The sequence below is a fragment of the Galleria mellonella genome, unplaced genomic scaffold (assembly GCF_026898425.1).
Source record: "Galleria mellonella isolate WM207_F2 unplaced genomic scaffold, CSIRO_AGI_GalMel_v1 utg213, whole genome shotgun sequence".
NCBI lineage: Eukaryota > Metazoa > Arthropoda > Insecta > Lepidoptera > Pyralidae > Galleria > Galleria mellonella.
In genome coordinates, this window is record NW_026442039.1 from 1,526,951 (window position 1) to 1,542,179 (window position 15,229).

General features: G+C 30.5%; 2 protein-coding genes across 2 annotated transcripts; both read right to left on the reverse strand.

Annotated features, from left to right (window-relative positions):
- Positions 1 to 4,850: 4,850 nt before the first annotated feature.
- Positions 4,851 to 7,108, reverse strand: LOC116413575 (larval cuticle protein A2B-like). The gene is made up of 4 exons (XM_031913529.2): positions 6,959 to 7,108; positions 6,490 to 6,750; positions 5,923 to 6,089; positions 4,851 to 5,149 (listed from the first exon to the last, which is right to left on the reverse strand). The coding sequence occupies exons 1-4, from the start codon at positions 6,968 to 6,970 to the stop codon at positions 5,104 to 5,106; spliced, it is 486 nt and encodes a 161-aa protein (XP_031769389.2). The 5' UTR covers positions 6,971 to 7,108; the 3' UTR covers positions 4,851 to 5,103.
- Positions 7,109 to 12,458: 5,350 nt separating this feature from the next.
- On the reverse strand, positions 12,459 to 14,929 carry LOC116413584 (uncharacterized). Its single transcript, XM_031913602.2, has 4 exons — positions 14,875 to 14,929; positions 14,525 to 14,680; positions 13,856 to 14,022; positions 12,459 to 13,110 (listed from the first exon to the last, which is right to left on the reverse strand). Exons 1-4 carry the CDS (start codon positions 14,884 to 14,886, stop codon positions 12,552 to 12,554), a joined length of 894 nt encoding a protein of 297 aa, XP_031769462.1. The 5' UTR covers positions 14,887 to 14,929; the 3' UTR covers positions 12,459 to 12,551.
- Positions 14,930 to 15,229: the final 300 nt, after the last annotated feature.

Below are 15,229 nucleotides of genomic sequence, written 5' to 3' on the forward strand. Positions count from 1 at the left end.
TATATATGATAAGTGAAAAAATATTTATTACTGTAGTGAAAAAATATTTGATGGTATTAATACGATGTCGTCTCATCTGCAGTTGTGGTTGATTGTACTTAACGACTATCCGAATTTTTACCCGAATTCATTAGCACATACCATTATTGGTGATGTATGGATGAAATTTCATCATGAACATGAATGGACATTTTAAGTCGTATATCATCACCATAAATAATGAATTTAACAATGAAAATGAAAAGGTAAATCTTTATTTTCTTTTTATGTTATATGGTCGTGTGGGAATATACATATATGATTTATCACTGTTAGTGATGAAACAATATATTTAGGCTACGGTAATCCCTTACCATCGGGTGGGCCGTATGCTTGTTTGCCACCTCAGTGTATAAAAAAAATTGATAATAATAATATTCAGTGTTTTATATTGACTTTTATATCATACATAGATACAAATTAAGATCGACATTTCTTAGTTTGTCTTTATAAATATTCCTGGCCAGGTTCTTTTTCTAGAGCTTACAATATGATTTTTAAAAATAAAAAAAAAATGCTCTGTCTGTGGTATAGGGTCCTTCAAAAAGGATGTACTAAGGTTTCTTCATGGCCAGCAACGCGCACATAACACCTCTGGTGTTACAGGCGTCCATTGGTTACTGTTACCGTTAATTATCAGACGGGCTGGAATGCTTGTTTGCCACCTTCGTGACACAAAAGAAAAAAAGCGATCATTTTTAATAATAATAAAGGTTTATTCGGGGTCGGCAATGTAAAGGAACACCTGTGTTCAGGTAATTTTTTACTAGCGTTGTAGTAATCAATTAGATGAGTTGTATCCTTATTTACCACCATTGTAGCATTGACGGTTCCCTTAGAGTCGTTAGTATTCATGACCTGCAATAATCACTTACCATCAGGTTATCCGTATGCTTGTTTGTAGGCTCTTCATATAAACAATTAAAGTTGAGTTTAAAATACTACACTTGTGCTACATTTAGTATAGGTTATGTGCTATCAAATTTATTTATTTATTTTCGAACCAATACGACAATATAACCTTCAAGAAAAGAGTATATTTCTTTTTATATATATATATATTGCCCCCTGTGTTGTAAAAAAAAATATCATATATATATTAAACATCATAAAAAAATATTACCATCTGTACCATAATGTCATAGTATGCCTATTCAGTAGGTAATCAATTCACGACATTGATAAAAGTGAGTTACATTGCAATAAAATTATCTTCAAATCTTTGTTTAATTGGTGACGTAACCAAAGCTTTTAATAATGACCTTTGATTTAGGCATAACGGATTTGTATCAATATCATTTTACGAACGTTTTATTATATAGGAGCACGCAATTGTTGCCAGTCACGTGAAGGCGCATTTAATATTTACACCAATGTCATTGTTTGGGTATAGTGATTGAGTCTATTAGGTACTTAGTACCAGCCACGTAATGTGTGGAAATGAAAATAAAATAAAGTCTAAATTGCTCAGCAATACTTAAAAATATTTTAAAATACATATCTCTGCATTCGGGAATCCTAAATAATAATCTTATAAGGTCGAGATGCAGGAAAGTTATTATTAATCTATTATTGAACATTCCCGAATGCAGGGTTACACATTTTATCAAAAGTGAAGCAGTTTAGTATAGATTAATGAAAGAAAAATACCTATTAATCTATATACTTATATTTAGTGAAAACATTTTATTGATTCAAAGAATTAAATTGGATTTTTGAGAATTGGGTTAGTAGGTCAAATAACTATTCTTTTATTTATAAGTATAAAATAATAAATAGACAAATTTCATACGATATACACAAAATAATAAACAGAGATATTTTTTCTACCTTTAACAAATGAACGTTCAGGATATGACCTATTTATAGATTGATTTAAAAAGCAAAAAGTTATTATTAGGTCCTAAAAAGATTTTATTGAAACGTACAAAAGGAAATTTACTTTTATGTAATAATTCGATATTAGTTGCACACAAACATGCCGACAATATCGGATCGGTATGCTTTAAAGCGGTCTAGTACAATGTACCTACTTGCAGACCGGCGACATTACGTTACGAAATTGCGACGGATTTCCTTAGGCTGAGTCGATATATGTAAATAAAATATGTATATTGAAAGTACATTTTATTTGAAAAAAAAAGTAATATCTTTATTAATAATGGATATTCATAAAGATATTCATTTTTAAATTAGCATCAAATACTGTCAATATTATATATTATTTAATTTATTTAGTCATTATTTAATTTATTCGCATAAATTTAATGAAGGTAAATACAGAAATTTATATACATATAAATATTATGAAAAATATTTACTCAAATTTAAATAAATTTTACACAGGTACAATACATACATAATTGATAACGATTTCGATATCGATGTCGTCTGTATAGTTAGTACAGTATTATACTATCTGTATTTGTCTAAAATTCTTCTCAAAACTTAAAATTCATATTGTTTAATAAGAGAAGCAGAAAATTATCGCACTGAAATAGATACGATAATATCTTCGGATAAACACGTCAAATGAGCATAGATATCTTTTATTTACGAGTATCAGCATATGATCTATTCAATGTTTAAAAATATATAATACAAAAAAATCTTTATATTTTATTTTTACATTCGGCGTACCTACTCATCAATTAATTATTATCGTGATGAATAATGATAAAGTTCGTCGCTTATTATGTACGCAGAAACCATCAATAAACGATCGTTTACGAAATGGATGGGCGACGTATTATGATCCGAAAAGGGCTTTTGTTTCGTAACGATTCAATCGTAATCATATAAAGTTGCAGCTGATTCTACTTTGTATTTATTGTCTCACAACCTTGTTTGCGTGTACTAGCTTAAATACATATAATATAACGTTATACTAGTAGCCCCTTTTATTGACAGTGACAACGAGTGTACTTGATAAAGTCACAAAAAACCGATTGCATAAAAAATTATTGACAGTTTATGGCCGCCATATTTTATTATTCTTTTCACTCCCACAATTAAGCTGACTTTAATGGCAACCGATTTAATAAAATCTGTCAAGTATTTTAGGGTGCATGTACTCGCTGTATTTATCGATTCTGCATTGTTATGGATTTTAATATACTTAAAATATAACAGCCAAACTAGATAATCTTTCTTTATTTGACAATCAAATATAAATATCTTAAATATTCTATTCTATTTTTCTTCTATGGCAAGAGGTCTATAAAGGTGTTAAATGTAATTTTCATATTTGAAATGTTGTCCTAGGTCAGAGTTCGACGTCGTAGTCAAGTGCCATTAAACTTTATGGAAAGCGTAATATAAACATACCAGCTAAAATGAAAATAATTATAATATTGTGTCCTACAAAAAAAAAAAAAAAACCGACTGCAATTGTGACAAAACCATTTTTTCATCTAGAAACTAAACTACTTAATCTATTTGTATAAAATTTCTATGGGATCAATTTGTAAGCATATCCTTTCAGACAAAATAATTTTCCAAATCGGTCTAGAACTAGACGGAGTTATGCGGTAACTAACTAAAGAAATATAACCGAATTGAGAACAACTTTCTTTTTAAAGTCGGTTGATAATATTATTTAAAAGATCTTTTACCACAGAATAAAACATGTTAAAATTGTTAAAATTTTGAATCTACCATGATAGCATAGTGTGTACAGTAGACACAATGGAAAGTTCTAAATTTGTTATCGTCTTACGACTTTTGTTTCTTTGAGAAAAATGTTTAAAGTCACTACTAGAAAGTGTCTTACTAATGATATAAAAACCGTTATAGAAGTGCCTTTAATGAATTCTAATAATTTCAATATCTACTGACTAATAAAATCTCTGATACATATGAAGCTTTACCAAATTAGGATACAGGCAAATCGAAAAATGATCTAATTCTCTCCTAACTTATATAACTATATTTTCATAATTTTTATTAAAATCCTTTCTCTAGATAATATAACTGATAAAGTAAAATAAATACAAAGACATATATAAATACACACATGTGATTATTGGCAGTAGTAAGATGAAATGATACAGTTATTTGCAGTTGCTGAATTGGCAAACTATGATGAAATATACAATGAGCAAATGTTACCGAGTAATGAATATAGGCTGGTGTTGAATAAGATTAATTAGGTGCTTAATATATTGTTAGAACATTAAGCAACATATAAAGAGCTGCTTTAAAATATAATAATACGATGATGAAATAATTCTATCCTTGAATAATTGTATGAACAATGTATTTAATTATTATGTGAAAAGTATAAATGGCTTATTTGGAGTACATACTTGCATGACAATTAAATGTATGTGCTCCAAATTAATTATAATAAACTAAGCGTACTTTTATATTAGCTATCTTAAATAGTAAGGCAGAATTTGTTAAACAAGGAACTACAACTGTTTATACAGTCACGTCGCAATATCAGAGCAATCTTGGTTACTAAATGTAGAATATTAAACATCTACCATTAGGATTTTGATGTCCTGTTCATGTACTTGATACTGTCTGTAACACTTTCTCTTGTTACAGTGAGAATGTTCCAGAAATTACTTGACTTGTTTGAGATTTTTTTCCCACGGTCAGTAGGTTTACAATCATGCAGCTAATTAGCACATGGAAGGGCTATAATACGACTTTTCGTTTCGTTCGTAAAGGCGACTTATTGTATTGCGTAATATTCAAAATGGCTTAGATAATTGCAAATAAAATAGCAAATATATAAGTATATAGGCACTTAATAAATATGTATATGTATATGGTAATATGCAGGTAAAGTTAAAAAAAAATCGCATGTTTTAATTATTTATTTTATTTACAAATACACATAATATGCCACACGTTTTCATTACAATCATGCATAAAATGTAATCACATAGTTTGTATAAAACTGTCGTGAATCATTCGTGATTACAATATTGATTGATGGTGTTTATTAAAAATAATAATCACTACATTAACATACAAATTTAGAAAATGAGAACATTGCACACTATAAAAACTAACGCATAATTCTAATATCACAGATTGCATACACGTGGATGTCTAATGATGGATAACGGGTGGTGTGTTGTGTACGATTGCGTTGAATCTGTCAACAAAATACAAGTATTAAAAACAATATTAAAAAAATATATATTGAAAAAAACTGACTTTAGACTTGACAAAATTAGTATCAGACCAACACTGATTTAAAATATCTAAATATTTTTAATTAAAAATCAAATATATCAATCAAAATAGATCCAGAATTGGAGAAAATATTGTCCGCTTTACTATAATGCACAAAAAAAAAAACATATAGTCGAATTTAGAAGCTCTTCCTTTTTCTATGACGATTGGAAAATGACGAACATTAAGCTATGTCGAAGTTAGATATTACGACTTGTCTATTTTACAATTCACCACGGATGTACTGCATATCTCATTCGTTTGCAGTGTTGCTTAATACTGAAACTGATGGCTTTCATTTGGTATGCTTGTTTTTGTCTAAGATGTCGTTAGTAGAAAATATTATTTGTTATTAAGAGTTTAAGAAGAACTATGAGAATATTTGAAAATAATTACAATTCGTTATAATATGCTGTTGTAAAGTATTAATGTATAATAATAATTTGTTTGTAAAATATATTATAGTCGTTAGAGGCATTTTATTTTATTACTCTTATTAAGTCTGTAGGTATACGAATACCAATATTAGACTGTCTTAAAATGTATATTTTCATAAATGTGACAAGAAAGAGAAAATTGTCACGGATACATGAAAGTCACCGTTTGCATTCTGATTTGCCGTTATGTTGAGTTTACCAGTGTGTGTTCTATGTATAATGTTTTTTTTTTATTATTTAGATTTTATTTTCTTACCCGTTGTGGTGATCAGCAGTGTAGGTAACCTTGCGGAAAGAGCCGTCAGGCTGGAGCAGGGAATATTCGCCTTTTACGACGTCACCGTCGCGAGTCTCATGCTGGGACTTGTGGTCTCCGGTGTGAGGGTCCTCCACGGAGTACGAGTATCCATATTTGGGATGAGCCTGAAATTTTATGTTTGAAGAAGTAAGTTAATAATATTAAAATTCTGTAACTAAGAAGTCTAGATTACTATTTATAGGGAAAATGGCTGTGAAATATATCAGTATTATAAGTATGTAGTTTAGCTAATATTTTTTTAGTATACCTAATTTTTTTTAGTAACACTATAATATAGTCAGTAACAGTTAATAAAACAATAGAACATATAAACGTAAAATTGATTTAACTATAAATAATTTGAAACAATATGAATTTATATACTTTTAAGTTATTGAAATTATAATAGTTAATTTCCAAAATAGATCCCATTCGCGTTGAATCGCGATGCCATAAATGTACTGCACTGTTACGTTATGGTGGTTCTTTTATACATTGTTTTTCTATTATACTTCAAATACGTACATATTCATCAACATAGTGATCCTCCTGATGAGCCTGAGCGAGATGGATGGGAGCAGCATGGATTGGTGCAGAGTGGAATTCAGCAGCATGAATGGCTGGTGCTGCGTGGATGATAGGGGCAGAGTGGACCTCAGCGTATTGGATGGGAGCCTCATGTTGGATTGGCTGGTCGTGGCGAACGATGTTCTGAGAAGACACAGCCGGTGCGTGCTGCAGGAGACCGGCGTGGCAAACAGCCACTAGGGCACAGGTTAGGACGATCTGAAAACAATATGTTTTTTAAATGATAATGATCCAGCTTAAACAAATTTCAGTTCTAAAACTCAAGTGCATGCAAATGCAATGATCATAATTATATGTATTATAAGGCTGCAAGCTCCATTGTGTCCGTAACATGGTTTAGTTTGCTACACGAGCAAAATTATCTCGGTTACGTAATTTTTTTAATGTTTTGGAATGCACTGCTTACTTTGGAGAACATTTTGCTTTAGAGACAAATGCCTTGACGACTGGTATAGCTGTGATAGTGCACTCTTTTTATATAACAAACAAAACATAAGCGGAGGTGTGGAGGGGGTCTATTCCCGACGATATCCGATCGGATCACAGTAATTGCCGCATTGCCAATCTGCTCACTTTATCGGGTGTCGCAACACTCAATATGGCTACAATGTGTAGATAAAATGGACATTAAGTGAGAGGCTGATATTGTTACAGTTTTTTGCAATTGTTTAATCCGAGAACTGAGGACGAGATGATAGCTGTAATCTTCATAACATTGATTGCCAGATGGGATAATTGGCAACATATAAAACTTCTGGTCAATACATCGCGAACGACACACGGGAACTTGCATTACGCGTTCATCTTTATCGTTTCAGACATTTATTGCTCTTCTATTGACCGTCATGCATTAATTCGCACAAATTAAGTATTATCGACTATAATATTATTAAAATATGAAAATGATATTAAATTTAATCATTAAGTGATTGAAAAATTTCGAAGTATTATCAATTTATATTAGGATAAGTAATTATTTTTGTGGAATACGATGAATTGTAAATTGTATTAATAGGTCTAGCAGTAAAAATGGAGAAAGTTTTGTTGTTTTTATTAAGTCTTAATTATATTATGGCCGTTCATTCGGTTTTCTCATGAACTTTACATTTACGTAATTTATGAACGGTCCTAATAACCTATATTCTGAAATAGAATTTATACTATCCCATACATTTTTACATGTAGACAATCAATGCAATTATAGAATAAAAAATTCTCTTTTAGAGGCTTGTGTCCATTTGCGTTATTTTCTGGAATAGTATTCATTGGACGGTCTTGCCAATCTAACACACTACCAACGATCCAATCGGGAGAACAAGGCTTAATATTTTGTAATTAGGATTATATCATTTGTGTGTAAATATAGTTGATTGTACATAATTTATTATACAGATATTTTTTTAAGGAAGTCGGTTAATGTTATCTAACTCGAGATATAGAATTATCCCAGTGAGTATAACTCAAATCACAGTGATATAGATTAGTAGGCCGGCCGTTGGTTATGAGAGCATTCGCAATTTATTGCACATTGCTAACAGTTATCTACAGAAGGGTCCAGTAGCGAAAGTGCTGTTCCTTGTCGCGTACTGGTTTTATTTTACCTATTAATTATATCTAGGTAGACCTAGTTATTCAAATATGTATATTACGGCCTTAGCGTGTCGGCTGCCATATTTAGAACGGTTACATGAATGCACGTCAAGGTATATTTTAGTTTGTTAACTGTAATTTTGTAAATTAATTGTAATGTTTAAAGAAGACTGATGTTGGGCAATGCATACGTTGCCATATATATTTATATATGGTATTTACATCTATACATATATTAATTTCACCAGAGGGAGACTTTGTACAAAAGTTGTCTGCTTGGCTACTTTTGTCTCATTCGTGTTTCTGCCGTAAAGCAGTTGTGTTCACATAGCTGTGTTTCTGTTTGAAGGGTTGGCTATGGCAATGAAATTATAGGGTGCAGAGGCATAATTCCTTAGTCTTGTGGAATGGTAACGCATGAAAGGTGTCATGGGTGACACAGCATGATCAGTTTTGTCCACGGTACTGTTCATGTCTATAGACAACGTTTACCACTTTCTATTAGGTGGCCGTCAGCTTGTTTGCCATCCTAAATTAAGTAAAAAAATATATAGTGAGAATTACTTTTCTTGGTTAATTCATGGAAAAAGCAGGCGACGTCAAACGATTTTCTTGACGATTTTGATATATCTGAGTAATGATTAAGTATAATCAATTGTGGGATAGACATAGAGGTATTTATCGACAGTTTTATGGTGGTGAACGTAATACTTAACATTCCGAAATTTGGCTGAGCATATTGGAATGTAACATATTAGTTTCCAAGCGTAGCAACTTGGTAACTACTGGCAAAACACCTTGGGAAGGCCTATGTTCAGCAGTGGATAGTCTATTACTGATGTCTTGATGACGACATTAGGATCTAACAGGATGTCTGGTGATGACACCAGAGACTTGTCAGATATTTAAATTGGAATATATAATTTTTAGTATTATTAAGATTCGATCTCACTTTTTCGGAGTCTATAAGTCACGTTAAATATTGGAACATAACACTCTCAGTTACATATTTTGTTAACAAGTATAGTTATTTATATATTTGCTTAATGCATTGTTTGTTTGAATAATAATATAGTCTATCTATGTATTTCAATTTAAGAGGTATCACGTGCGCGTTATCGACCCTGAAGAAACCTAATACTTACTTTTTGAATACTATAGTTGTTAGAGAAAACCTTAATAGGGAGCTCATTTCATAGTCTGAGCGTTCGTGGAAGGAAACTTCTGTGAAACCATATTAATCGTGCTCATGTTTTTGTCAGAAGCGTAAAATATCCAATGACTTCTCTGATAGAAGATACAATGTCATTCTATGATATTTTGATGTTAAAAAGAATTAGTGATATAGTATGGTCTCATTTCATTATTATACGCAGCACTGCTGATAGGTAATAATTATAAGAAACTAATAATCAAAACCATAATTTGATAATCATTTTATTTTATAAACGTGAAGGACTTTTATCAATGGCAAGAGGCAAAAGTGAGTTATATTGTCTTTGTTACATGCAATTAGACATTGACTTTACAATTTTACTGGCGTATCGAAAACTGTAATTGAGCTATCGTAGTTATTATATTAACTACAATATTTTTTTATTCGCAAATAAAATATATTCTTTACAAATTTATATCTTCATCAGCATTTAGGCTTTGGTGATGTTCTAAGAAGGATGCTGCTGCCCATCCCTCATTACTACCCCGCGGCTTTGGGTAAGTAATCTTTATATAAAGTATCCTGTATTTTAAATTAGGGTATAATATATGTGTGTACCAAATTTCATTTAAATCCGTTTAGTAATTTTTACGTGAAAAACTAACAAACATTTATTCAACCTCACAAATTTTTATATTTATAATAGTAGAGGGATATTAATAATAATAACTTTATTGCATAAACATAATTGTAACAAACTCAGCACTGAAATCAATGCAAGTACTTAAATTCATTAATTATTAGTAAGAATGTTATTTTGAATTATGTTATTTCTATAACATAAGAAAAGTTTAACAAATGCAGTGTTTAAACTCATATATTATACGTACAGATATGCAAAACAATTAGAAATTAATTAGAAATTAAATTTACGAGAATCTGAAGATATCTACATAGATATTTTAAATATCTGTTAAAAAAGTGGTAACTGCAATAAATTCTGAATACGTAATGTCAATGTTATTTTAAAATAATGTCAAGAATCTGTGTTGGTTAAAGAAAAGTAAACATGTGTGTAATTATTTTATGAAATAGTCATTATAAAATGTAAAGCATTGTAAAACGTACTAAGTATTATAAGTATGTCGTGTATACTTGTGCGTAAAATATATTTCATGCAACGATGGAGCGTCTTGCATAAACGGGCGTAAAGTAAAATCTGAATTGTTTAAAAGTGCTAAATATATTTAAAAACATTGTATTGTATACATTTTGAAAGAGGATTATTTTATACATGGAATGATAAAATAATACTTAATGACAAAATATCATTATCATTTCAACTGTTAATTGTCCATTGCTGAACATAGGTTTCCCACATATAATGCCATAAAGAACGGTCCTGAGCCATTTTGCATCTACTGACACAATGCAATGCATTTGAGGTCATCCATCTAGTATGTAGTATGTAGAATGACCCACACTACAGTACTCCGTTTGTGGTCCTTTTTTTCTAGGGAATACCGTTTCCCTAAATATTGAGAGTTAGTTACAGTTCGCTATCGGGATACCGGTGTAACGGTGAATTAACAGTTTATTTCTCCGTTTGGGCTTGTCACTCCATAAATTTTCTACTCATATGTATATATAGCTATAAATGCGATTATTATATAACAGATAGAAAATAGATTGGGGGAGAAGAAATTGTTAGTAATGGGGATTGAAAACCCCACTGCTAGAAATCTGAGGTCGACTTGCATGCGGTTCACCATGGAAACCGTTCTGGTTATTTTTTGATAATTTTGCTCACTAGTGTCTAGTAGTGTATACACTAAGGAGAAGATTTATTATCATCTATTTAAAAAAAAATATTAGGTCGACCTTCACGTGAACTTCCCTGGAAACTATCATGATTAAATCCCGTTGAATTCGTAGTGATGCGCTAGCTGAAAGTATTTTTTATAGAAGTCAGAATGATAAACAAGTTGACTGCGTACCTGATGGAAAGTGGTAAGCCTATACACAAAAACAGTATCATGGACAACAGAGTATAATATATATATACTCTGTGTGTGAGATGACAGTATTGTCATCTCACCTATTTATCACTCGCTTGTACCTCGCCATAGTATACTGATAGCGCAGCAGGTAAATATTTTACTGAATTAGGCGTTATTATGCGAACGTCTATATCAGACACTATATAATGGTCAACAATTGATGACTAAAAGCAAAGGCTGTAGAACTAATAATAATAATTAATGCTCAAAGATTGAAAGTCGCACACATACGAGTACCAACAACAGCGGGATTAAACAAAATAATTGTACTAACCTGCGTAGGCGGAGTTACCATTTCATTCTTATCCATAAAAAAACTATCTTCCCTATACCGAGCTGGTTGGTCGTCGCAGTAAGAGTAAGGGATTGTAAGTATTAAGGATATAACAGCTCTATTGCTAGCAACATACTTTATCAGGTCGGTTCCTCACGCGGTTTCCCTTTGAAACCATCGTGGTTGATTCTTATCTAATTCGTTACGATGGGCTAACTGACCTGTTTTTTCATTCTCATACTTATTATCTCTCATTGGAATCCCGTCAGCGTTTGCTGATAGCACAGGCGGGGTCGCCATTCCATGTTCACTCATTAAAAATAGATAATATGACAATATCTAGGAGTATAAGGAGAGATCCATACCGATCAGCGGAAATTGGTAGGATGCTAATAGGTTGTTCATATTTGTTGATGATGACGAGGATATCTATATAATATTTATTTATTTATTGAACTTTAATACACCGATAGTATAAAAAATTTACTTAACACCATATGGTGTTATCTATTTGTTAACTGTAGATAAGAATAACAGAAAGTATTTTTTACTAAATTAACAATAATAAATCTGCATACCCTTAAAATATGATATACGTTATAAATCTATTAGTGTCGCCATCTGTGTTTCTTATTTTTAAACACGTCAGTATGTGCTTTTTTTGTGAAAGGTAAATAAATATAATGTATCATGATATTTAGTTGTCAAAGTTTATATAAGCAGATATAGATGGTGTTAAATTTTGAAATGGAAACAAAAACACAATTTCTTTTTTTTTATAATTCTTTTACTTCGTAAATTCAGTCAAACAATTGTCTATAGTAATTGTCTTGCAAATCTCGCAAACGGCTTACTTTTCTAAAATATTATTACTAAATAACAGTATTTACATTACATGATTTACTTAAAAAACTGACTATTAAAAACCTACATAGTAAATTTTAGAGTGGTAATATGATGATGCTACTTCAGAGTCCGAAGATGATTGATCTCTGTCTTTTTTATTTTCATTAATTTCAACATTGTTATTTGGTGTATTATTAGATTCCTTCATTAGAGGCATCATTATAAGATTATCTGTGCCTATTTTTGCATTATTTTGCATAATCATTGATACCGCTGTTGGAATTATTTTAATTGGCACATTTTCTACTGGTTCCATTTTTATAATTGCCGGTTCAACTTCAGCTTGATTTGTTTCAGGTTTTACTGTTTTAGAAGATAAATCCTGTTCAGGAATTGGAGCTTCAGAACTAGGTGTAACATTTATTTCTTCAACTTTTTTAGGTTCTAATATTTCTTCTTTTACCGGTTTCGGTTCTGTTTCATGTTTTTGAACAACGTCTTGGTAATAATAGTCTTTCCCAGGAAAATAGTGGCTTATCTTAACACCATGTCCAAATTCTCTTGTATGACCAAAAATCGAATAAGCATGGTCACCATGTTTGTTGTAAGTTTTACTTACAACCGCATTGAAACTGTAAATCATATTGTTTATGTTAAATATATAAATAAATATATTTTAGACCGCAATCTGACGTGGTATAGCCTGGGACACTTATAACGTATTACCGTCATGTTGTCACATATTTATACTTTATAAATTCAAAGAGCAGGCGAAAAGGAAATGGCAATTTAAAGGAAATTTATTTTTCTTTAGTATGGGAGATACTTGTAGACAATTTATATAAAATCGTTATCAGGAAAGGTAAAGACCAAATATAACAACTAAAGATTTTGTTTAATAAATATAAATTATTATAGAACAAATATGAAAGTAGAAATGAACTCTTTCAATTAAAAATAGAAATATTAAAATCGCTTGAGAATTGTCGGTAAAGTTTTAATATATCCTATATATTATAAATGCGAATGTTTGTAACAATGCATGGACGAATGGATATTTGTTATTCTTACATGCAAAAATTATTGAATGGATTTGAATGAAACTTGGTATATTTGTAGAATATATTCGAACCTACAACATAAGATATTTCTAATACTGATTCACAATATAATTGTGAATATCCTCTTTTTGAAGTCTGTAAAAATACTTTATTTTATTTTATTAGTAGTTAAAAAAAATCTTATTGACATGATAGTCTGTAAAAATGTCCGAATATTCAATACTCTATCAAACTTAAATGCTCAATTTGAATGAAATTTGGTAAATACGTGTACGTCGTATTTAGATAAATAGTTATTAATTTATTTTATACGTACCCATTGTGATCATCAGCATCATATTGTACTTTGCGCAGAGAACCGTCAGGCTCGATCAGGCTGTATTCACCGCGCACTCGATCACCATCCCGTGTCTCATGATGGTGTTTATGATCACCAGTCTTTTTATCCGATACTGCATATTCGAAATCGTATTTTGGGTAAACCTGAAAATAGTGTTTAAAATTAAATTTTATCCCAAAAACATACTAACAACAGTAAGTATTTTTTATTATTTTATTATTATTCCAGCCGTTAAATGAGCATTGCTGAACATAAGCCTTCCCCATAAGGGGAGTTTTGCTAGTAGTTGCCACGCTTGGCAGGCCGGTTGGCAACCGCAATTAGGCTTTTAGAGATGTTTTAAGAGGGACGCTGTTGCCCATCTCTCGCCCTCCCTTAGTCGACTATTACGACTTCAAAATAACGTGAATTTGCTTATAAGTTAAATAATATTAGAATTATTATGTACAGTTATTTAAAAAAATAAACAAGCATTTTTTTATGATTATATCACAATACACCTAAAAACTTTTTCTCTCGTGCTCCGAACTTAGAAAATAACTTTTCGAATTCGTTAAAACTTAAAAAGAATTATTTAAAAGTGCAAAAAATTGTGAATATAAACTTATTTAAATAAAAATTACATTAATTTATTTATATACTTACATAATTATCGTATTTATGAATGTACTTTGAAGTTGGATGGTGATACACATTGATGTACTGCCATGTTTTCAAATTTTCTTGCCTGTCCTTATAACTTTGACTAGGATCTATCACAACTGCTTGACTGAAGCCCACGAAGCAAATGAATAATAAAAACTGTAAAAAATATAAACGGATTGTTACTAAATTGATAAAATTACATTAAGTATTATAATATTAATTTTGCAATATACATTAATATGAACTTTGTAAATAAAAAAAAAAAACATAAAAGTAGTAGCAAATTTATGAAATTATAATTTATTTTATATTATTGCACAAAATATATGGGAATATTTTTCTTTTATGACCTTTGAGTACATTCTGCGATGCTTGGGGTGAACCGTTACCAACTAAATGTACTAGTGGACTGTTAGTTAAATGTAACAATATAAACCATTTTATACTATTTCAATCGCTATTACATAAATTTCTTTAAATTTTGTACTATTGGAACATTTATATTAAAAGTAAAGAATAAAGTGGATGTTCTGGGTGCCTCATGAGATATTCTATGAAAATATTTTTTCTTATTTAAATACCAATACTGTTATTATTTATTATTATATTAGCCATTATCTGTCTACTGCTGTAAAAGGCCTTCCCCATAAGGGGAGTTTTGCTAGAGTTTTGCAACCGTAGTTAGAATTTAGTGGCGTTTTAAGA

What these genes read in the sequence shown, in the direction of transcription:
- LOC116413575 (XM_031913529.2), bottom strand. An exon ending in ATCACTATGTTGATGAATAT is followed by an intron (nt 6,090 to 6,489) that starts GTACGTATTTGA and finishes ATAAAATTTCAG; the next exon opens with GCTCATCCCAAATATGGATA. An exon ending in ACTGCTGATCACCACAACGG is followed by an intron (nt 5,150 to 5,922) that starts GTAAGAAAATAA and finishes TTTTGTTGACAG; the next exon opens with ATTCAACGCAATCGTACACA.
- LOC116413584 (XM_031913602.2), bottom strand. An exon ending in TTCATAAATACGATAATTAT is followed by an intron (nt 14,023 to 14,524) that starts GTAAGTATATAA and finishes CACTATTTTCAG; the next exon opens with GTTTACCCAAAATACGATTT. An exon ending in GATGCTGATGATCACAATGG is followed by an intron (nt 13,111 to 13,855) that starts GTACGTATAAAA and finishes TATGATTTACAG; the next exon opens with TTTCAATGCGGTTGTAAGTA.